This window comes from Hemitrygon akajei, chromosome 6, assembly GCF_048418815.1.
Source record: "Hemitrygon akajei chromosome 6, sHemAka1.3, whole genome shotgun sequence".
Lineage (NCBI taxonomy): Eukaryota > Metazoa > Chordata > Chondrichthyes > Myliobatiformes > Dasyatidae > Hemitrygon > Hemitrygon akajei.
This window is the reverse complement of record NC_133129.1, coordinates 125,120,728-125,145,416: the sequence shown is the minus strand read 5'-3', so window position 1 is coordinate 125,145,416 and position 24,689 is coordinate 125,120,728. Positions and strand designations below refer to the sequence as shown.

General features: G+C 45.3%; 1 protein-coding gene across 2 annotated transcripts in view; it reads left to right on the top strand.

Annotated features, from left to right (window-relative positions):
- Nucleotides 1–24,689, top strand: part of LOC140729447 (dual specificity protein phosphatase 8-like) — a 246,276-nt gene that overhangs the window by 207,833 nt on the left and 13,754 nt on the right. The window contains exon 1 of one of the 2 annotated variants that reach the window (XM_073049202.1): nucleotides 12,022–12,370. The exons of the other annotated variant lie outside the window; for it this stretch is intronic. Coding sequence (XP_072905303.1) covers nucleotides 12,304–12,370 — 67 coding nt within the window. The 5' untranslated portion in view covers nucleotides 12,022–12,303. Of the gene's footprint in view, nucleotides 1–12,021; nucleotides 12,371–24,689 lie in introns of those variants that run through there. 2 annotated transcript variants of the gene reach the window in all.

Below are 24,689 nucleotides of genomic sequence, written 5' to 3'. Positions count from 1 at the left end.
GTACACTGACCCCCCCTCTCTCGGTACACTGACCCTCTCTCTGTACACTGACACCCCCGTCTGTCTCTCTCTCTCTGTACACTGACCCCCCTCTCTCTGTACACTGACCCTCTCTCTCTCTCTCTCTCTCTCTCTCTCTCTCTCTCTCTCTCTCTCTCTCTCTCTGTACACTGACCCCCCTCTCTGTACCCTGACCCATCTCTCTCTCTCTGTACACTGACCCCCCTCTCTCTGTACACTGACCCTCTCTCTCTCTCTCTCTCTCTCTCTGTACAATGACCCCTCTCTCTCCCTCTCTCTCTGTACCCTGACCCATCTCTCTCTCTGTACACTGACCCCCCTCTCTCTATACACTGACCCTCTCTCTCTCTCTCTCTCTCTCTCTCTCTCTGTACACTGACACCCCCCTCACTCTTTCTGTCTGTACACTGACCCAACTCTCTCTCTGTCTCTATTTGTACACTGACCCAACTCTCTCTCTGTTCACTGACTCCTCTCCCTCTTTCCCTCTCTCTCTGTACACTGACCCAACTCTCTCTCTTTCTGTCTGTACACTGACCCAACTCTCTCTCACTCTCTCTCTGTGCACTGACCCCTCTCCCCCTCTCTCTCTGTGCACTGACCCCTCTCCCTCTCTCTCTGTGCACTGATCCCTCTCCCTCTCTCTCTGTACACTGACCCAACTCTCTCTCTCTCTCCGTCTCTCTCTCTTTCTGTCTGTACACTGATCCAACTCTCTCACTCTCTCTCTGCACTGACCCCTCTCCCTCTCTCTCTGTACACTGACCCAACTCTCTCTCTCTCTCTGTACACTGACCCAACTCTCTCTCTCACCCTGTCTCTCTCTCTTTCTGTCTGTGCACTGACCCAACTCTCTCTCACTCTCTCTCTGTGCACTGACCCCTCTCCCCTCTCTCTCTGTGCACTGACCCCTCTCCCTCTCTCTCTGTGCACTGACCCCTCTCCGTCTCTCTCTGTACACTGACCCAACTCTCTCTCTCTCTGTCTCTCTCTCTTTCTGTCTGTACACTGATCCAACTCTCTCACTCTCTCTCTGCACTGACCCCTCTCCCTCTCTCTCTGTACACTGACCCAACTCTCTCTCTCTCTCTGTACACTGACCCAACTCTCTCTCTCCCTGTCTCTCTCTCTTTCTGTCTGTGCACTGACCCAACTCTCTCTCACTCTCTCTCTGTGCACTGACCCCTCTCCCCTCTCTCTCTGTGCACTGACCCCTCTCCCTCTCTCTTTCTGCACTGACCCCTCTCCCCCTCTCTCTCTGTACACTGACCCAACTCTCTCTCCCCTCCCTCCCTCCCTCCCTCTCTCTCTCTCTCTCTTTCTGTCTGTACACTGACCCTCTCTCTGTGTACACTGACTCAACTCTCTCTCTCCCTCTCTCTGTCCCTCTGTACAGTCCTAACTTTCATTCTGTTTCTCTGTACAGTGACCCAGTTCTCTCTCTCTCTCCCTCCCTCCCTCTCTCTCTCTGTCTCTCTGTACATTGACCCAGCTATCTCCTGCTCAGTTTAGTTCAGTTTAGACATAATGAAAGGTCTCGGCCTGAACAATGACTGTTATTTCCCACGTATATTCTTCCGTGGAATGGGGGAGTGTTGAGTGCCTCCAGCTCTTTGTGTATGTAGCTCAAGATTTCCAGCATCTGCAGAATCTCCCATAATTTAAAGGGCTCTGGCAGAAGAGGCAGGGAAACAGGACTGACAAGATTCCATATTCTATTGCTGAGCTAGGTGCCAGTATTGATTCGATGGGCTGAACAGCCTGTTTTCTGTTCCGATCACGACCTTCTGTGCACGTGTATTTCCTGACACCAAAACAACTCTTCCTTGTGGGAAGTTGCAACCCATCTCCCTTGATAGAAGGAAGATGAGGGGAAGGCAGGATTGCTGTACACTTTTGGAAGTTCATCAGACAAACTTTACACAGAAACATGTTTATCACTTTAATTAAGCACTGATTAAATATTGCTGGAAAAGCTTCATTTGAACAACTTTGTCAGGACAGCTGTAAACAGCCTACAGCTACTACAGTGACCCATTTTAACATGTTTCTCTCCTAGCGATTAGTGGGGCTCTTGAATAACCATGAGGTCACCACATTGTAAGCACACATTTCCAAGACGATGACTGAGTTTTTTCCCTTTCGACACGATTCTAAATTTGGCCAGCCAGTTCTCTCACAAAAATGCAAGGAAAGAAAAAAAATGCCGAGATGTCGTCAATGAAGGTTCCCACCCAGACTAGTGAAAGCAATAGGGACAGGGAACTGGCCAGATTCCCAGAACACTTACGCTGCTGCGTGCTTGGAAAGGCTTTTAAAAATCTTGACAAGGAACAAATTTATAAGGAAGTGGAGAGAAACTATGTTGGAATGCTGGCCCAGCTTGCAGCTAAGGTCCTCAGAACTGTTCTGTGGAAGAAGGCCACGGGACTGCTGCTGTAGATGTCAGTGGTAGCCACAAAGAGTAGAAATGGAACACTCCTTCTGGGGGTAAAGTGTGATTTAAGTGGAAATGCTTGAAGGTTAGGGCCTTGGGGAGGAAATGTGTTTAATGGTGGCTCCCTTGGGCTTCTGTGGAATGGGGGAGTGTGGATTTGTTATGGGGGGGCGATTATTAGGAGGGGTGGTGCATTAGCAAAGGCAGCTGCTCTTTAAAGAGTGCAAGTGTTTCCTAAAAGCGCAACCATTCAAAACCACCTGGCTGTTGTTATTTCCTGATTTACTGTACAGCTTCAGGTGCTCGATCAAACAAGGGCACTTTAAATAACACACTTCCCTTTGTTCTATTTTAGTTTGTGTTTCCAGTTTTCACACCCACAATGTCGTTAGTTCCTCACTGACACAGCAAGTTTCACAGGGGTGGAATGAACCTCAGTTTGATAACCCATCACATATCTGAATCTGATCACTTGTCTGATCATCACTTGTCTGAGTGCTCAGTAGTGACAATCAGCAGGCTGCTTGACTACTTGTGTATCACACTTGAGCCTTGGTGTGGCCACACCCCAGAGCTGAACACTTCCTCCCCACATGAGTCAAGAGTGGAAAGCCCAGACTGACCCCCAGCTTCTTTGAGTCAAACAAAGTAAATAATCATTCTGATGTCCTCACACCATTACATGAGTGACTGGATTACACAGGGGAAATGAGGGACTGAACCTCAAACCCTTCTGTTTCCTGAAGGCCAGAGTCGAGCTTATGGTTTACCGTTGGAAGACTAACGTGGAATGCCCTGTAATTGTTAAGCATTATAGTTCAGTCATAACCCCTCGTGTGAGACAAAAGACATAGGGCAGCATTCGGCCATTGGACCCATCATGTCTGATCCACCATTCCATCTTGGCTGACTTATTATCCCCCTCATTTCTATTTTCCTGCCTTCTCCCCATAACTTTTGACACCCTTACTAATCAAGAGCCTATCAACTTCTGCTTTAAATATACCCATTGTCTTGGCCTCCACTGCCAGCTGTGGCAATGAATTCCACAGATTCATCATGTTCTGGCAAAAGAAATTCCTCCTCTTCTCTGTTCTGAAGGGACGTCTTTCTATTCTGAGGCTATACCCTCTGGTCCATGTGATTTATATACCTTCAGATCTTTCAGCTTCCCAAGCACCTTCTCCCTGGTAATAGCAACCACGCACTTTAGCCCCCTGACATTGTTGAATTTCTGGAATACTGCTGGTGTCTTCCACAATGAAGACCAACACAAAATACGTACTGAGTTCATCCACCATTTCCTTGTCCCCCATTACTGCCTCTCCAGTGTCATTTTCCAGCAATGCCATATCCATTCATACCTCTCACTTAACCTTTTAAATACCTGGAAAACCTTTTGGTATCCTCTTTTATATTATTAAAGTCATAGAGTTATGGAGCACTACAGCAAAGAAACAGCTCCTTTGGCCCATCTAGTCCATGCCAAGACAATCTGCCAAGTCCCATCAACCTGCTCCACTCCATAGCCCTCTATATCCCTTCCATCCATGGACGTATCTAAATTTGTCTGAAATGTTGAAATCTAGCCTGCATCCACCACTTGCGCTGGTAGTTTGTTCCACACTCTCATGACCCTCTGAGTGAAGAAATTAGCTCTATTGTTCCCCTTAAACTTTTCACTTTTCATCTTTAACTTATGTCCTCCAGTTGTAGTCCCAGCCAATCTCAGTGCAAAAAAGCCTGCTTGCATTTACCCTATCTATACCACTCGTAATTTTGTATACCTCTATCAAATCTCCTCATAGTTTTCTATGTTCCAAGTAATAAAGTCATAACCTATACATACTTTCCTTATAACTCAGGTCCTTTAGTCCTGGCAACATCCTTGTAAATTTTCTCTGTACTCTTTCAACCTTATTTACATCTTTCCTGCCCAGAACTGCAGACAGTACTCCAAATTAGGCCTCACCAATGTCTTATTCAACTTCAACATGACTTCCCATCTCCTGTACTCACTACGTTGATTTACGAAGGCCAATGTGCCAAAAGCTTTCCTTATGACCCTATCTACCTGTGACGCCACTTTCAAGGAATGGATAGTTTTCCTTGCTGTCCACTACACCCCCAGTCTTGGTGTCATCCGCAGATTTGCTGATCCAGTTTATCATCCAGATGGCTGATATCGATGACAACAATGGACCCAGCATTGATCCCTGTGGCACACCACTAGTCACAGGCTTCCAGTCAGAGAGGCAACCATCTACTATCACTCTCTGGCTTCTCCCGCAAAGCCAACGTCTAATCCAATTTACTACAGTATTAATGTTGTACTAACAACATTAGCTATCCTCTGGCACTCCACCTGTGGCTGAGGACGTTTTAAATATCTCTGCTAGGGCAGCTACAATTTCTGCACTAGCCTCCCACAGTCCAGTCTTATTATTATTGATCACTGCCTAGCTTACTTTCATATTTAATGTTTTCTCTCATTTTTAGTGCCTTCTGTTAGCTTTAAAAAGCTCTCCAGTCCTGTAGCTTCCCACTAATTTTTACTATAATACATGCCCTTGCATTTACTTTAATGCTGCCTATGTCAGCCATGGTTGCCTTGTCCTTCCTTGAGAATAGTTTTTCTTTGGATGTATTTATCCAACGCTCTCTGAATTGCTTCCTGAAACTCCAGTGATTGGTGTTCTGCCATCATCCCTGCTAGTGTCCCCTTCCACTCAACATTAGCCGGCTTTTCTCTCATACTTTTGTGGTTCCCTTTACTCCACTCTAATACTGATACGTCTGATTTTAGCCTCTCCCTGTCAAACTGCAGGGTGAATTCTATCACATTATGATCTCGGTTTCCTGAGGGTCCCTTTACCTTAATCTCCCTAATCAAATCTGGTTCATTACACAACATCCAGCCCAGAATCCCTTTTTCCTTTGTGGCCTCAATCACAGACTTCTCTAAAAAGCCATCTCAAACACATTCTACATTTCCTCCTCTTAGGACCCAGCACCATTCTGACTTTGTCAATTACCTACATATTGAAATCCACCATGACGATTGTAACATTGCCTTTTTTACACATCTCCCATTGTAATTTATACTGCACATCCTGGTTACTATTTGGAGGCCTGTTTACAACTCCCATCAGGGTCTTTTTACCCTTACAGTTTCTTAACACTACCCACCAGAGTTCTCTATCTTACAACCCTATGTCACCTCTTTCTAATGATTTGATTTCATTTTTTTACCAACAGAGCCACCGATGCCCTCTGCCTTCCTGTCTGTCCTTTTAATGCATGTGCATCCCTGGATCTTAAGCTCCCAACTATGATCTTCTTTCAGCCATGACTCAGAGATGCCTACAACATCATACCTATCAATCTCCATTTGAGCTACAAAATCATCTACCTGAACTGCACACATTCTAATATACATCTTTAGTGTTGGCGCGTGGCCAAGTGGTTAAGATGTTCGTCTAGTGATCTGAAGGTCGCTAATTCGAGCCATAGCTGAGGCTGCGTGTGTGTCCTTGAGCAAGGCGCTTAACCACACATTGCTCTGCAACGACACCGGTGCCAAGCTGTATGGGTCCTAATGCCCTTCCCTTGGACAACATCGGTGGCGTGGAGAGGGGAGGCTTGCAGCTTGGGCAACTGCCAGTCTTCCATTAAAAAAAAAACCTTGCCCAGGCTTGCGTCCTGGAAACTTTCCAAGGCACAAGTCCATGGTCTATCAAGACTAACAGAGGCATATATATAATATACATCTTCCATTCTTTTCAATTTTGCCCCATGTTATTGGAAGTTAAATTCTTATCCTTTTCTAAACGTTCTTTTTATTTATTTTGGTGATTTTCATAACCTTTCCTGCACTTTCCTTTTGCTTTATGCTCACTTTTCCAGACTGTTGAAATGTTAAATCTACGATTTAGATTAAAGACACACTTCAGCCCTTACCATTGACTTTAATTTTATCTTATCAGCTGTCTATCCTTCCTCACCGTCTCACTACACACTGTATCGACTTGCATACCAACTGCTCCATCCTCTGGCCTATCACTCTGGTTCACATCCCCCTGCCAAATTAGTTTAAACCCTCCCCAACAGTTCTAGCAAATTTGCCTGCAAGGATATCGGTCCCCTCAAGTTCAAGTTAACCCAAACTTATTTGTACTGGTCATAACTTTCCCAGAAGAGATCCCAATGATCCAGAAATGTGAAACCCTGTCCCCTGCACCAATTTCTCAGCCATACATTCTTACCCTCACTGACACAGGCAGCAATCCAGAGATTGCTACCCTTGAGGTCCTGCTTTTCAGCTTTCTATCTATCTCCCTATCTCCTTCAGGGTCTCAGCCTTTTTCCTACCTATGGCTTTGATACTAATGTGTGCCACAGTTTCTGGCTGTTCACCCCCTCCCCCTCAGAATGCTGTGAATTCGATCCGAGACATCCCTGATCCATGGCACTTGGAAGGCACATACCATCTGAGTGTGTCTTTTCACATCCACAGAATCTCCTCTTTGCTCTTCTAAGTATGGAACCCCCTATCACCACTACACTCCTGTTTTCCCCACTTTCCTTCTGAGCCACAGAGTCAGACAGTGCCAGAGACCTGTTTGCTTCAGCTTTCCCCCTGGTACCCCCCCCCCCCCCCCCCAGCCAACAGTTTCCAAAGCAGCATACTTATTATTGAGAGGAAGAGCTGCAGGAGCCCTCTCCACTGTCTGCCTATTCCCTTTCATTCTCCGGACAATCACCCAGCTACCTGCCTGTTGCAAATCACTGCAGGGGGTGACTACCTCTGTTCTTTGTATGAGCCAAAAGTCATTCAATTGCAGCTCCAGTTCCCTAACATGGTTTGTAAGGAGCTGCAGCTGGATGCACGCTGTGCAGATGCAGTTATCAGAGACACTGAAGGTCTCCCAGAGTTCGCACATCTCACATGGAGAACCTACCACTGACCCTGGATCCATTCTCACTACAGTAACTATGTGCTCATTGACAAAGAAAGAAGGAAATTTACCAGAATCTTACCTAGAGATTTCGCCCCTTTTTGCCTAACCGCTCTTAACATTGGACTATTCACAAAATGGCCACTCCACTTAAACCTAAATTTTTTTGTGCAGGCCTTTGCCAAGATCCTAATAGATTATTATGATTGAGCCCTGCTGAAAAGGACCTTCGGGATGTACAGGAATGGAATACTGACTCTGCCAGAACTGCTGCGGAAGTTCAATGTGCACCCATCTTGTGGCTTCATGAAATGGCCATGCAGGCTCAAAATACACTGCAGTTGATTGACATGCCTTGCAAATCATGAGAGAGAGTGTCACACAACATCCATTTTCCTACAGTTGTAGAGCCCACTCTACCTGTGCCAGATCTTTGAAACAGCTGTCCAGTTAGTCACACAATCCTATTCCTTCACCGCAATTCTGGCATTTTATTTTCCTCTTTCCAATATAAGTACTTTAAATTGCCTTCTGAAAATACAGAATTATTTGATTCCTATTAGCCTTTCCAATCATTTATTTTAGGTCATAAAATTCTTCTCATCTCTTTGATTTATTTCTTTTTGCGAAGTCAAACTGAGCAGAAGTATTAAAACTGCGAGTCAGTGCAGTTGCACTATGGAATTTAATGATACTTAAGGACAGACAGGGTAGTCTACAAAGTGATGTGCACCAGTGACAGTGGAATCTGGGTATTCCCTAACCAAGGGGCTGCAGCCTGCAGCAAGTCACTGTACACCTGGGAAAGGAGCATTAGCAAAGTGCACAGTGCTATATAGTCATGTGCCTTCTGATTGACATTCTCTCTGCTAGAACTTGCACCTGCATTCAGGGAAAAACCTACCCAAAATTTGCAACGACTGTAATTTTGAGAACTGAGTGAAAACCAGCCAACTGTTTGGGAAACAGCTGAAACCACATTGTATGTATATCGTGGGATCTCATGCCAGTACAGTTGAAATATTTGTGGCTTTCGGATTTGGGCAACCAAGAGTCAGTGTCACAGGATATCTGGGTCTGTTTCCCCTGATCTCATGATCTTGTGTGCCTATTCTTTGCTCAGTGGTAGCCTTTGGGTGGAATGTGGTGTTAGGTGATGATGAGGGCATTCACGGCAAGCGAGGTTTACACAGGTAACCCCAGCACCAAAGACGGTTTTAGTGGGGTTCACAGTTCCCTTTAAAACCTGGTTGCTTAGGTATCGCTTTCATTCAGGTGCCCAGAACAAGAGGCAGTCCAGATCCCTGCACCAGCCTCGTTCTCCCAGGCCTGTAGATCCACATGTTCATTATTTCCTGGTACATGCCACATCCCAGGCCAAGACTTAAAGGACTTCTCTTCTACCATTCCCTTCACATCCATGATCCTTGTAACACTGGAGTCCAAATTAATGTGAAGAACCAGAAATGCTCAACAGTAAGTTAGGGCCCATCATAGCCTTGTTCTGGCCTAATTCGCTGGCCCTCTGCTGCATTCTCCTGTGGCAGATTTTAATGGGTTAAATGAAGAGGACAGATTGATGTATTCCTTCGGACATTGGAGTTTGAGAGATGATCTAATCCAATAGCCACGTCTGGCCCTATCAGCACAGTGTGTGCTGATACAAAACTGTTTTTAAGATGAAGGTTGGGAAGTAGGTTGCCAGGGTACAATGCCAGTGCAATCAGAGAGTGTGAATAAGTTGAGATCAGCTGAGTTTAAGGTAGTCAACAATGGGAAAACAGAGAAAATTGTTCCCCTGGTACATAAGTCCAGGACAAGCAGAATGAAAGCTGGAAAGACATTTTCAAACAAAGATGAGTAGAAATCTTGAAGCATCTTTGGATACAGGGTCAGCAGATGTTCTCAAGGCTGCCATCATTAGGCATTTATTGGGTTAGGGTAGGAGAAGATTGTGAAATTAGTGTGGCTAAATCATCCAGTAGCACTCACATCTAGTGATGAAATGCTTTGAGAGGTTGGTCATGGCTAGAATCAACATCTGTCTCAGGAGGGATCTGGACACACTCCAATTTTCCTATCGCCACAGTAGCTCTACAGCAGACATGATCTCAATGGCTCTCCATACGGCCTTGGATCACCTGAACAATGCCTATGCCTATGTCAGGATGCTGTTGACTGCAGCTCAGCATTTAACACCATCATTCCTACAGTCCTGATTGAAAAGCTACAGAACCTAGGCCTCTGTATCTCCCCGTGCAACTGGATCCTCAGCTTCCTAACCAGAAGACCACAATCTGTGTGGATTGGAAATCACATCTCCACCTCACTGTCAATTAATATTGGTGCTCCACTGCTCTACTCTCTCTACACCCACGACTGCGAGACTAGGTACAGCTCAAATTCCAACTAAAAATCTTCTGATGATCCAACCATTGTTGGTAAAATCACAGATGGTGGTGATGAGAGGGCGTACAGGAGTGAGGTGTACCAGTTAGCTGAGTGGTGTTGCAGCAACAACCTTGATGAAACATCAGTAAGACCAAAGAGCTGATTGCGGACTATAGGAAGGCTAAGACAAGGGAACACAAGCCAATCCTCATAGAGAGGAGAGAGTGAGCAGTTCCAAATTCACAGGTGTCAATATCTCTGAGGGCCTAATCTGGATGCAATGTATTGATGCAGCTATTAAGAAGGCAAGACAGCAGCTATATTTCAATTAGGAGTTTGAGATTTGGTTTGTCAGCTAAAACACTCGAAAACTTTTACAAGTGTATGTGGAAAGCATTCTGATTGCCAGCATCACTGTCTGGTAATGGGATTGGGGGTGGGGGGCTACTGCACAAGATTGAAATAAGTTGCAGTAACTTGTAAATTTATGTCAGCTCTCTCTTGGGTGCTATCCTCCAAGGTATTCAAAACATCTTAAAGGAGTGGTGCCTCAGGAAGGCACTGTCCATCGTTAAGGACCTCCACCACCCAGGAAATGCCCTTGTCACACTATTACTGTCAGGAAGCTGTTACAGAAGACTGAAGCCATACACTCAGCAATTCAGGAACAGCTTCTTCCTCTCTGCCACCCGATTCCTAAATGGACATTGAACCCGTGAATGCTAGATCACTACTTTTTTCCCCTGCTATTTTGCACTACTTATTTTAACTTAACTATTTAGTAGACATATATATGCACTTAATGCAACTCAGTTTTTTCTCTATTTATTATGCATTTGACTGTACCACTACCATAAAGTTAACAAATGTCACAACATATGCTGGTGATATTAAATCTGATCACATTATAAATGCAGTTGGGGCACAGACAGGGGTGAGTAAGAGGTGCCAAATGGCCCACTTCACCAATAGCTGCCATAAAATGTAATTTTCATTATAAATCTGATTATAAGTGCAGATGCTGCAAAGCTGAGATAAAAATGAGAATGCTGGAAAGACTCAGCAGGTCACACTGCACCTGTGGAGAGAGGGTTTACACTTCAGGTTGAAAACCTTTGGTCAAACAATACAGAAGTGTTTCTGGCGCCTCAGACCTGGGGAAGACGGAATCGCCCGTGTAAAATATTTCCAGGAAATACTTCAAGGGTGCTGCGACGGAGAACAGGGGAGGGTCCCACATCAACCGGAATTACAGATGACGGGATATGTTGAGAATGAGGAGGGAACTGTTGCAACTCCAGTTACCCTCTCCTGCATTGCAAGTGTCTGCACTTCAAAAATGCTTCACTGTTTGCAAAGGGCTTTGACATTGCCCAGGTGGCGGACAGCGCATATAAATCCATTTAATTAATTTCTTCCTTCCCCTCTGGTTTCCTTCCTCCTGCCCTCTTTATAGCAACATTCCAAACGCCTGCTTTACTCGGGTGCATCAGGCCGGGCTGGGAATAGACACCCCTATAAGGTTGATTCAGAAGGATGACGACGTTTGTGACCACACATTGCACATGTGCACCGTGCCCTTACCTTCCGTTTCCTAGGCCTTGTTAAATAGAGATGTGGGGTGGAATTGACCACACGGACTATAAGGAGAATTTCACCCACATTCTGAAAGGGACTGGCGGAAGTTCTTTGAAGGACAGGGTGGCGTTAGGGAATAGTAAAACCCCCGTTAACAGGGTTCGGGGGATGGGTCATCGCTGTCCAGTTGCACCGCACCACCGCGGCGTTTCGAGAGTTAAGGTGCCCCCTCTGCTCTGTCCCATTCATTCTTCGAACACAATAGCAATAAAGGGCCTGTAATTAACAGGAGCTCGCCCGCCGTCCGCTTTGTCAAACGCTGCGGACCATTCTGTTGTTGACCAGTGCCCCTCACAGTAAACAACTCCTTTCTCTGCTCCGAATTAAAATTCTCTCTCCTAATCTAGTAGTAGGGAAAGAATCCTGCAAATTACCCCAAGGAATGGGACGATTAGTTCACTGCTAAATATATTTAAAAATGAAAAAGGGGAGGGGGCGGGAACAATTCACACCAGGAAGCCTTAGCTGCAATCTCACAGGACTTTCCTGCACCCGACCACTTGTGTTTCCCCACCACCCCAAGGAGAGAGAGGGAGAAAAGAAATACAGATCATTTTTCCAAAACAGGTTTGAGGAAAAGGTGGCGGAATATTGACGCGGTGATTCAGGAATGCAAAGAAGTGCACGCCCACTTCAGTTTCACGCATCGGCCGCGAGTGTTCTCCAGTATTGTGTTATCCGGGTGTCTGACTGTCACAGTGAGCAGGGCGGCGCGGAGCGCACAGCCAGAGAGCGGAGATACATACACACACATCCCGCGGAGACCTGCAAAACGGAGCCGGCTCTGGCTGCACCGTGTGCTTTCATTTGCAACGAAACGCATCGGAACAACTGGCATAGAAGTTCCCTGAGTTGAAAATGTACGACACAGAAATGAAACTGAAGATCAGAGTCAGACGGATGCGAGAAGGAAGAGAAGTCCGAGGTGCGGATTTGGAATTGAGCGTTTATTTCGGTATTTAAGCAAAAAAAAAAGTTTTCAGCCTAAGTTGCACCCAACAACTCGGGTTCTTCTTTACGTTTGTGTTTCATGTTCGGCGGTCCGTTGTCCCTGACTCTGGTGTGATAGTCTGGTGGTGGTCTGTAGTTTTATGAAGCGTTGCAGGAAACGGGATGTGTTAGTGCAACGACCCTGTGCCCGCGGTTACAGGGAGACCGGTACCGACTGGATGGGGCTGACTGATGTCGCGGGGCCACTTGGCCCTCGGGGTGTATAGTTTAAAGAGTCCCTGGCCACTTTGAAGTGCGGTTGGCAGGGACGCTGGCCACAGATCACACGCACGGTGGGACAGGCGTAGCGAGAGAAGAATAAACGGAGAAAGTTTTAAAAACGTTCCGCCAGATCCAGATTACCGGATCGTACCCACATTGTACGAGGTGACAGCTGAGAAAGAGAGAGAGAGAGGCTGAATAGTTTGTGAATTATGTAATGACTGTACATTCCCTGGAAAGGACACACATTGCTGTATGACTAATGGCCATGTAAAAGCACTGAGATCTTACGTCACTTCTTTGTACTTTATTGCTAATAAAGGGTGACTTAAGAAAAATACTCATTCCGGGCTTTTAACATGTCTCGTGGTCAGTCAGTCAGCAGAATAGTGGAGGTTGCATCTTCACCGGGTCATGTTCTCTGAGGCATGATGTCATGCTTAGGAATGGTATTTCCATCATAAATGATCACCGTCTTGTTGAGCCAACTCGCGCTCGGAATGAAATTCTCCTGATGTCAGAGAACAGAGCAAGCATTGCGGGGGGGAGGGGGCTACAGAAGTGGGGTGTAAACTGGTCTTGCCGGACCCCGGGGGATTGATTAAGAAGTGGGAAAGGGGTGTGCGGTCTAAGGCTAGGAAGCTGTGTGTGATGGAGCGTAACAAGTGTGTGAGTCATTGAGCCGGAGAGGTGAAGAAGCGCGCACTGTTCTCCTGAGAGCATTAGACTCGGCTGCATGATGTCATCCATCTGGCTCACAGCAGCCAGCAAGCTTTGAACCAGCTACCATCAAGTAGGATACCTCCCGTAGCAGGACGCAGGTTTGCCAGAGCAGTTTCAGGCTATTTAACACAAAGCTTCTACAGAACGCTTCATCACGGTCATCACTGGTGGCATAACATGCCACACTTTCTGCAGGAGTTTAAATCTTCTAAAGCTCATTCACAGAGATGTTTTGTGTAGGCAGTACTCAGTAAAATCAGTGACTTTGGTTGGCATAAGAATTGTAAAATTTATACAACAGTGTAATGATAGTCTTTATCAATAAGAGATCTAATTCCATTTTATTATCACCAACCACAAACAAGAGAAAATCAGCAGATGCTGGCGGTTGGAGCAAGACACACAAAGTGCTGGAGGAACTCAGCAGGCCAGGCAGCGTCTAGGTAAAGAGTACAGTTGATGTTTCAGTTTGAAACTTGGACTGTACTCTTTTCCTAGATGTTGCCAGGCCTGTAGAGTTCCCCTAGCATTATGTGTGTGTTATTATTACCAAGTCTTATTTCCCTTTCCTAGCCGTGTTCTGGATATTTGCATTGTAAAAAAAACTGCGAATTATTTTGACCCTTCATTGTTGGATATTTCCCCTTTGCAATCCCATTACTGGGCTGCATTCACCGTGTGTGTGACTGGTCTTAAAAAAAACATGCAGCCATTAAGGGCCTTATTGAGTATGTTGTATCTTCGGTCGCAGTTTATGTTCCTCATATACTGGGACTGGTGACATGTTTATGAAGGTGTTGAGATCAGATTTGCTGCTTCCCATTTTTCACAGGCCATTAACAGGAGCTAGTGATCCTGTTGGTTAACTGCACTTTTGTAAAATTTTCTTCAGTAACAACTAAACTCAAGGCAGGTGTGGGAGAAACACATCATGCATTCACGTATTTAGGGAGTCACGTTGTAACTTGGAAGGGCATTGTACAATATACAACATATACTGTTAGGCAAAGTTCAATTGTTCAAAAGTTAGGTAAAGTGCTGTTCGGGCAAAGTTTCAATTGTCACATTTTTCTTCATACCTGCACCTGAGTATGGATCAGACAGTTGAGCCGACTGGATTTTAGGCATCATGTTTCAGGTACTGCTAGATAAGAATCAAGGTCAGATCAGTTTGCATCTGCATACTTTTCCAAATAAACCTCTGAAAGTCTAAGCAAGCTGGTAATGGCCTGTGCAGAATTGGGAAGGGGAAGGGGTAAGCGCAGGGCACACTACTAACTGTCTGCTTTTGCACCTTAAGAAGTTCTTGCAGCTTCTGCATGTCCCAAAGCACTTCATGGGCTCCGATTTTTTTTTTAAAAAGTGCCACAAATTTAGCATGGTCACGGACTGGTTGACATGCACCCATCTTCCCCACCTTAACCCCACTGTGAGAAGTTTTGACGGCATTCAGTATTCATGTTTTAGTTCTGGTGCACTTAGGCCGTGTAGAAATCAACCTGCCATTTGAATATTGCATTAACAGCAACCAACTGTGTGAACTCTGATTTTATAAGGTGTGAATTCTGAGCCCTGAATGGGTCTGTAACTGTGGTCTTGTTGTGATCTGAATGTGTGTATGTGAGTTAATACTTAATGTTTCAAATTTGCTGCTGAATAATCACATTTGTGTAAAGCTGAGCACTAGGCTCCTACTGAAGGATGCAGCTAAAAAGAGTGGATGTTCAGTCAAAAATTAAAAGCACTAAGCTCCTGTAAATGGTGACCTATCAGATTACTTCTCCAGGTTAGCCAAACACCAGGATATTATTTAATAGGCAGCAGACGGGTTTAGCCATCTGTGTATTATGTGGGGAGCTTGTGGTGCTTTCCAATTAAGGAGTCAAGCTGATTTCCAGGGCCAGAGTGTACCCTGAGCAAGCAGACAGATGACTTATTGCAAAGCTTTCAGAGCGAAGGCTTTGCCCTGCACCTGTGCTTTGCATCATTGGCGATGTGATGTAATTGTCAAATCAAGCAGGTGATGTCATGCGGCTAAAAGAGCAGATTGGATCTGTGTGGAGGAGGAGGAGGGGAATGGAGCTGAAATATTACCCTGGGTGTAGATCCCGAATGTGTAATGTTTCTGTTCAGAGAGTATGTTCGAATGTGTTATGTTTCTGTGTCCATCCGCAAGGCTGCCTTCCCCTTTGAATGACTGTGAATTCCACCCACTTTGAAACGAAATGGAGTCTCAAAGGACAGCCTCTGTAACTTAACTTCATAAACAATTAAGAGCAGTTGCAGCAGAACCTGAACTTGAGAAGTGATTTCATTTCTGAATATCACCTCAAGGATGATAATTCTCTTTATGGCACTGAACTCACTAGGTATGGTGGAAGTTAAGGGGAGTGAAAGACTTGGTCGTTCTCAGGGTTGGGGGTCTTACTGCTAAGTTTAATGAGAATGTGCTGGAGGGCCCCTTTCTCAAACCAGTTACACAAGCTCAATAAATGTTTCATGCCCTCAGCCAGTAGGAATCGGGCTATTGTCCTCTATGTGCTGTTCATTGCACCCACCTCCTCTCCCCGTCCCAGTGCTGTTTTGGATTTTACAGTTTGTGATTTGGCTTTTTGACTGTAACAGGTGTTGTTACATGGTAACGTTATCAGTCACTTTCTCCACTGACTAGCTGGCCTGGTGTGTGACGATTCGGAGAGGAACTCCAGGTGTATTTATACTGAGTGGGGCAGAGTACCACTTGTATTTGCATGTAACCACTCTGCTGTGGCAGCAGCTGGAGTGGGCTGAATCGGAGAGAGGCTCCTCAGTCACTCTGGTGTCTCGGCCACTGTTCTCACTGCACTTTTTCCATCCATTTAGCCTCCCCTCAGTTTTCCTTCTTACAGTCACATAGCAGTGAAACAGGTCCTTCAGCCCACGCCTATTGATGCTAACCATCTATATTTAACCCAATTGCCAGCACTAAGCCTGTACATTTCCATGCTTTGGTCATTGAAGATACCTTTTATTGTTGTACTTCCCAGGCAGTGGATTCCGATGATAACCAGCCTCTGGGTGAAATCATCTTCCATTATATCCCCCGTGTTCTTTGTTTGTTGTATTGTGATTTTTAAACAAACTTACTTAACTTACTTGGGCCCTTAGTTCCTAGAAGAGCATAGGCCATCAATGACCTCCCATCTCCATCGTCCTCTGAGATCGATGGTTGGGGTTCGTCAACGCGTCTACAGGGGATTGGCCTGTACAGCTTCACCAGAGCCCTGCTGGCTGGCCTTGCCCATTTCCATCCCTCACAACTGGGATGTAGGCTTGGACTTTGAGAGGCTTAAAGGAATTTAATTTGTACATAAAACATACGCTTTTGCTCGCTCTCTGGCTGATTTTGTGTTACACGTGCAAGCATTAAGATTGCTTTTCATTTGGACAACCTACACTCAACGTAGAGAATGCCCTCTGCAGTCTCACCAGAGATTAAGTGCGTCAGAAAGATGAGAAGACAGCTAAGTTTTTGTTGTTCATTTATCTACAAGGCAATGGGCTTCTAACAGAGAGCGAGGCAGCCACAGTGCACTTTGGTAATTAGCCTCTGCCATAAAGTAAAAGATCTTTTTCTCCGAGCAAGCGAGGAGAGACTGCTGAGGTGACAGCTGTTAAGATCAGACCAATTTTCTGCTTCGTCTCTCATAAGGGCCAGTGAGGGCATATTAAAGCCCTGAGCAATGTGCCAACGACCGCAGTAATTATTAGCAGACCAATAAATTAAAGGGGATAAATCTAACTGTCTGGCAAACCTCTTGATGCAGAAGAGTCTGTCCTGTGTCTATTTTATTCTCTCAGGAAGGAAACTGGTCAGTTTCTTCCTTTTGCTTCCTACATAAATTGGTGACCAAGTTTGCGCAGAGGAGGTGAATTTAAGTTCTCTAGGGCTTGAGCAAAAAATACTGCTGTGGAGGAGCTCAGTGGGTCAAGCAACATCTGTGGAGTGGGGGGGGGGAGGAATTGTTGATATTTTGGTTTGAAGCCCTGCATCAGATGTCCCTAGTGCACAGACAAACAGGGGAGTTGAGGGAATTGTGTAGATAAAATGAGATCATTGCAGGATTAGTGCAAAAGGGTGTTTGAGGCCCCCTGTCTTTTATTTAACGCCTGGGTGAATGCAGAGGAGCTTGATTCAGTGGTCAAAGAAAAGTTCCCATTTATTTTGGCTTAAGTTCCTTCCTCAATCACAGTTACCAAAAAAAAGGTTCTGTGGTCGTGATAACAGACCTGCTTATGGGGTCTCTGACCACCAGACGTAAAATGGAGACAGATTTCTGCAGGCAGCCAAGTTTGAGAAGTTCAGTGCAGTCCCTCTGCAATGAAGGAATCAAAGGTTTTGTGGTCCATGGTGTTCTCTGCAGTCTCCTGGCATGGTTCACCATGAGGGCCATGAGCACTGCATCTCTGGATGGAATGAATGCCGGCTGTGATTCGGGTAGCGGTCTCCTGTCCGCAGCGAGGTGTGACTGGGGGTGTCTTTCTCTGTAGCAGAGGAGGGAGGTCCTCCTGCAGTTAGCACTCTCAGACCTGCTTCCTCTCCCAAAGAGGATTACAATTGTGACTTCTCAGAAATCACCAGGTGTATCCTCCGCCTCCCAGATGTGAGAGCTGAGGTTGTAAGTTTGTAGCTGGAGTTTCTTCAACCAGCTTTAGGACGTCAGCAGCGATTCTGTTTGCGTCTTTGCTGAGCTTGCTCTCGTGCTTGGCGCCTGGCAGAGCGTGCAGTGGGTGGCCTTGATGGCGTGTGTCATTTCACGGCTGTTACTGAGATGACAGACTTATGCTTTCTGCGCACACTATCTGTTCATGTGCTCGGCGGTTTAATGTTGGACTCGTCCTTGTAATATCTTTTCCCTTTTTGTTTATTTTTCCCCTGAGGCGTAGCATAGTTTCCAATCCGGGGATACCTTGTGTTTGTGGTTAATTAGCTACTGGAATATTTGATCATTCTCATCCAACCACTGCTGTTCTTTCCAGCAGAGAAGCCAAGAGTCTTCACTAATGATGGACCTTCCATGTTTGTTGTGGCACTCTGCGGCTCTGGTTACAGACTGTTTCTCAACCAGTGGCTCTGCAGCAGAACAAGTCGTGAGTGCAAACTGTTGGAATTGGTTGGTTATTGTCACGTGTACCGAGGTACAATGAAGAGCTCGTCTTTCTGACTATCCATACTGATGAAATCAGTGCAGGGCGCAAAGTGAAATAATAGCAGAATGAAGTGTAGCAGCTATGGGGACAAAAAGGTGCAAAGTCAATAACGAGGTAGTTGTGAGGTCAGGAGCCATTTTATCTTACTAGCAAACCACATTGTTGCCTCAACACTTCTCAATCCTTCTTGCCACCATGCCACAGCTCACTCCAGTTTCAAGGGGTTGGATCTGATCCACAGGATAAATGGGACTCCCTACAAATAACATTATCTACCCTCCAATGTCCGGGTTATTCCATTCTCTGTCACTAACAGATGTCTGAATATGCCGGTTTGGAGGCTGAGCTCCGAGTGACCACTGACCTGATGATTGATGCATCCAAGGGGATGAACTGTACACTTAACATTTCCGAAACAACGATCCCCTCCCAACCTGCCTCTCCAACGTCCTGCAATAAAAGTCCGCGATGAGACCCTGCTAAAAGTGGCCCACCTCGCGAAGCTGCAGAGCCAGTTCTCCGGGGAAGCAGATGTTGGTGACAAAATTCGCCATTAAGTTTCCGGTATAAGGAATGCTTTACCTTCCAAACTACTCATCTGTCTACCCTGTGGGTTACTTGCTGGCGGTCCCCGTCAGTGTCACCAAACCCACAGAACCAAAGCTGAAGCAATTGATCTTCAGTCCCAAGAACCTGCTTCATAAGAAGGACCTTTAGACTGGCTAAAGGTTATTGCAGCTTGTAATGCACTTTGACAGACCCTGGAGGTGAAGGAGACTGTTCTGCAGCGCCTTCATTTCCCAGTTGGTTCCAGGTACCCAAAAAGCATAAGACAGTACTGAATATAGAACATACAATATATGAAAATACAGAATGCATAGAACATAGTTGGTCCTTAAGCTCGCAATGCTGTACTAGTCTGTATAAACCTTCTCCGCGGTCAATATAACCCTTCCCTGCTACACAGCCCATAACTGTCCGTTTTTCATGTGCCTCTTAAAAGTACTTAGATGTTACTGTTGTCAGCTGAAAAGATAATAGGAACAAAAGCACTGGGATTCCCAAAGCAGATTCCCGACAAGATCCAGGCCTTGCCAAGCTCTGAGACGGACCGTGACATTTCCTATCTGTTCATTTGCCGTCTATTTAATGCCTGCTCTGCCATATCACTCAGGAGTAGAATAGATGTCTTATAATATATTTGATGGTTAGTTCAGACAGGGTGGGTCAAAGGGCTTATAGTTTTACCCTTTTTCAAAACTGTAAGCCCTTTGGCCCACCCTTTTTCAATGACTACACCATCATTTTGTTACAGTACTACAATATTCCACTATTCACAATATTTATAGTCATTAGCTTCAAATTACAGCAGAGTCGTCCCTGTCCAAAATGGACTTGAGCCCCTGGGAGCCCTTCAGTATACCCATGGATATCCCTATACTCCTTCTGCAGGGGCACGTGCAAATGGATATAACCCCAGAAGCGGGGCGGGCATTTAGCTTGAGCTGAATCCTCAACTGCTCGCCTCCTGGGCCTAAGAATAGCCACCTTGGCCAGGCCCAGGAACAAACCAACCAGGTGTTTCCATCACCTCCGGCACCAGAAAATCAGGAGTATGGGGCAGAAGTGCAGCTGTAACTTGAGGAGCAGTCCACTCAGATACTGAGACAGAGGCCACAACCTCTCATGCTCCCTACGCACAGGACACACCTCCTCTCCCTGGCTGCAGAAACAGCAGGTGGCTGGAAGCGTCCATAAAGTGACCTAAATATCTGCTCGGTGCATCATTCTCTCTCCTCTCCCCCCCCCCACCCCCCCCCCCCCCCCCCCAGATTCACAATGTAAAAGGTGGGACGTCCAAATAAAGAGACTCCCTCTGGAGACCTCACTCACTACTGGGTGGAAAGAGCTAATTTCCCTGCTGTGTGTCAGTGCAACATTGAAGAGCCTACTAGGGCCTGGGAAAACTGCTCCACTTTGATTTAAGTGGAGCTTATGACCAAACCAAGGCCTCCGAAACTATGCTGCACACCCATTTTGGAGGCACAGTGTCTGTTAACCAACAGCTTCAGCCTCTAGCCAGTACTCTCGTATCATTGCTGCCTTGTGATTTATTGCGAGAGGTGATGCAAAGTGAATTCACTTGTTCAGCGTTTTCTCTTCTGAGGGTTGAAAGGCCGAGATAGATTGGATGTTTCCAATAGTGGGAGAGTCTGACCAGAGGGCACAGCCTCAGAATAGAAAGGAAGTCAAAGTCAAAAGTCAAAGTAAAGTTTATTATCAAAGTATGTATATGTCACCATATACTACCTAAAAATTCATTTTCTTGCAGACATTTACAGGAAAATAATGAAGTATTATATAAATTATGACAAACTATACATAAACACTGTCAAATAACCAATGTGCAAATATTTATATTTGCATTTGCACAGTTTATTGTCTTCTGCACTCTGATCTTTCATTGATCCTGGTTTTGTTACTGTTCTATAGATTCGCTGAATACGTCTGCAGAGAAATGAATCTCGGTGTTGTATATGGCCACATATATGTACTTTGATAATGAACAGTTACTGTGAACTTTTTGAACTTTGACAACCAATTGTACAGATAAATAAAAAGAATAATACTGAGAACGTGAGTTGTGAAGACTTCTCGAAAGTTGTAGAATCGGTTTAGAGTTGTGTTGGCTGTAGTTATCAGGAGCCTGATGGATGCAGGGTAATAACTGTTCCTGAACGTGGTGGTGTGGGGTCTGATGAGAGTAGCAAAAGAAGCATGCACAGTGATGATGGGCGCTCCTCTTCTGTGGCGTTGCTCTGTGTAAATGTGCTCAGTGGCGGGCAGGACTTTGCCTGTGATGAACTTGCTGCATCCACTACTCTCTAGGAGTTTTCCGTTACTGGGCACTGGCATTTCCATACCGAGCTGCAAAGCAACCTGTCAGGCTACACTACTCTGTGCATCTATAGAAGCTTGTCAAAGTTTTTGCTGACAACAGCGACGAGGAATTTCTTTAGACAGCGGGTGATGAACCTGTGAAATTCATTCCGTCCCACGGTTGTGGAGGCCGAGTCATCGGGTATATTTAAAGCAGAGATTGATAGGTTCTAGATTAGTAAGGACATCAAAGGTTATGGGGAGAAGGCTGGGGAATGAAGTTGAGAGTGAGATTAAATCAGCTGTGATCGAATGACAACAGACTAGATGGGCTGAATGGTCTTGTTCTGCTTCTTTGTCAGCACTGGTTCCTGCCAGAAATTCCCCTGCCCCAAACTGCTTACACATGTGCTCCAGACATCCTGTTTATAGATTGACACCTTTCCACCTTAACTTGGTACCATGACTCTGGACAGGGATCCCCCTTTGCCCTTGTGCCTTTTGAAACTCACAACCCATCAGGGCTGTGAGCTGTGAAAGAGGAGGCGAGGGGCCTGATTTACAGACAGGAAGATGCTGCAGGGGGATAACTGTCAGACTGACTGCCTCTGTGACATTGCTTGAAAGTAACACTTTTGACATCATCTTAGGAGTCATGGGATTTTTTCACACCCAGCTCTGTGCCGACCTGGTTCCATATTTTAACACAGTGCTTGCAGAACCTACCTCAGAGTGCAGCAGCCCCCTTGGCAAGTACCCCTGCAGGTGTGCACAAGTGCTTTAGTGTAGACCTTAACTTACTAGCAAGATGACATGGAGATAAGTCAAAAAAATTCAAGATTTAAGTGGGTGAACTTGAAATCACTTTTCCAGCTCTCAGAGTGCTTGACTGAGCCTGGGGTTGCGATCCATTTCTCCATCCCTTTACTGGCAAGTGGAACACTTAGTTCATAAGCGATCAGCACTGTTACCATAGCAGATAAAAGTTAAATGTAATGGATTATGTCAGTCCAACTCATGGTCTGTGGTAGAAGTCACACTGAGATACAACTTAATCTTTAAACTCTGAGAGGAAGCAAGTTTGTTTATTGCACTTGCTACAGTCATGCTTCCAGCACTGATAATTTTTTTCTGCTTTGTGTTGTAATATAAAATCAGCTCAACATTTCCATTAGGCCATGGGGCAGGTCCAGCTGACAGCTGACTGATTTTTAAATAAACTCCACACTCCTAAATATAGGAAAGAAAGGATTTGCTTTTCAGATGTTCAGTGGTGATTTAGAAATATACAGCAAGCTTTTCCTAACGTGCCTTCGCAAGTATTTCATCCTCAAATGTAGCTGCTGTAATGTTTCAGCAACTTCCTGATTTTGGGAATGAACGACACCAAAGTTTGTCGGTACACTGTACAGGCATCTGCATTTGCCTGTTTCGTTTCACCAGATTATTTGACTACATAAGCAGCTTCCGAGTGCCAATTCCGAACAAAGTGAAAGAGTTCTGTCAAAGCAAGAGGGTAGGGTTGGGTTCTGTGGTCTATACAGAGCACTTCTCATGACTCATTAGGGTTGTGTAAATGTACTGAGTGCGGCAGGAAAGACTGAATTATTCTGCTGTCTTCATATAGGCTCAGCCACCCGTTTTATATAACCTCATCAACCTGCACACACACACACACACAGACATGAACCCGTGCATATACACATACACACAGAATCATGCGCACATATCCATAAACACAAGACACACACGCATGTGCAGACACAGCAGGCACCTGCGGCTTCACCCAGTGTTTTCCTCACCACGCACTGTTTCCTCTTACGATATACTGCAGGGGTCCGGCCAGCAACCAGTGCAGTTTTCAGATGCAGTGGATTGCAGTTAATTGGGCCACTGGGCAGCTGCTTATTTGGGACAACGCTTAAAGAACACAAACTAATGGTGAAAATAGCTGGGATTCCCTTTGCTTATTTGGGACACTGTGCCGCTTAATTGGGGCAGGAGGCTTGCCGAACAGTTTCTAGCTGGCATCAGACACATGCACGTCTGTGGTCGTTAGACATCACGCCGTGTTTAGAAGTTTTTAAATAGCATCACTTGCATGTGATTGTGTTCAAAAAGCAGTGATTTTTGTCACTGATGGTTGGCGAGAAATAAGCAGTAAGATGATCGAGAACTGTTTTGCTCACTGCAATTTCAAGCATCCAGGCTTGGAGATGCCAGAAACAAACGGGAGTGAAAATAACAAACACGAGAAAATCTGCAGATGCTGGAAATTCAAACAACACACACAAAATGCTGGAGGAACACAGCAGGCCAGGCAGCATCTAAAAGGAGAAGCACTGTCTCAGGTCTCGGCCCAAAACTTCGACAGTACTTCTCCTTATAGATGCTGCCTGGCCTGCTGCGTTCCACCAGCATTTTGTGTGGGAGTGAAAATAAAATGATTTTGCTACTTCTACAAGTTAGGCACTGCAAAGAATTTGAAGGTATTGACAGTGAATGTTTCAATGAAGATAAAAGATTTGCGGGATGTAATCGTTGAAAGCATTGTATGAAGGTGATCTGTTATCTGCAGTAGGTGTTTGCGCTGATTTTGTTCATTTACGGTCAATCAAAAGAACGTGCTGGCGTTCTGTTGGGAATTAATACACAATTTTTTAGTGCTGTAGTAGTATTGATAGTGGTCTAATTTGTTCTGTATTTCATTTAAATACATAATTTGTCACTAATGGTACATAATGGTAGTTGGTCTTTATACCTTTTTAACTATTTCCATGAAATTTCGGCTAATTGGGACAGCTGCTTAATTGGGCCAAACTGTATCCGTCTCAATGTGTTCCATTTAACCGGAATCTACTGTACTACGCTTTTTTTTCAATGCTTCTGGCCCAAACAACAGGAAGTGGGTGATCATAATCTTTAATAAAGTTTTTCACCAGCATTGTTTCCTTTAACTAGCAAGATCATAACAGAGCCAGAATATCTTCACGGCAGTTTGATCCCTGTGATTTTTAGCTCATCTTGCAACAGGCTGGCACTGTTGCTCCAGGAAAGTGGGGGAAGGAGGGATTGGGGTCAGTGCTCTGTCTACTGATAGTTGTGAGGGTATGACCAGGGCTGGGATGTTGTTGGACGTTTTAGGAGATTAAGCTCAATGTTGGGATGTTGTCTTGCCTTCCTGCAGACAAGCGAGATATTCTACCCACCCAATTAATAAGGCAGCAGCCCCTCCCCAT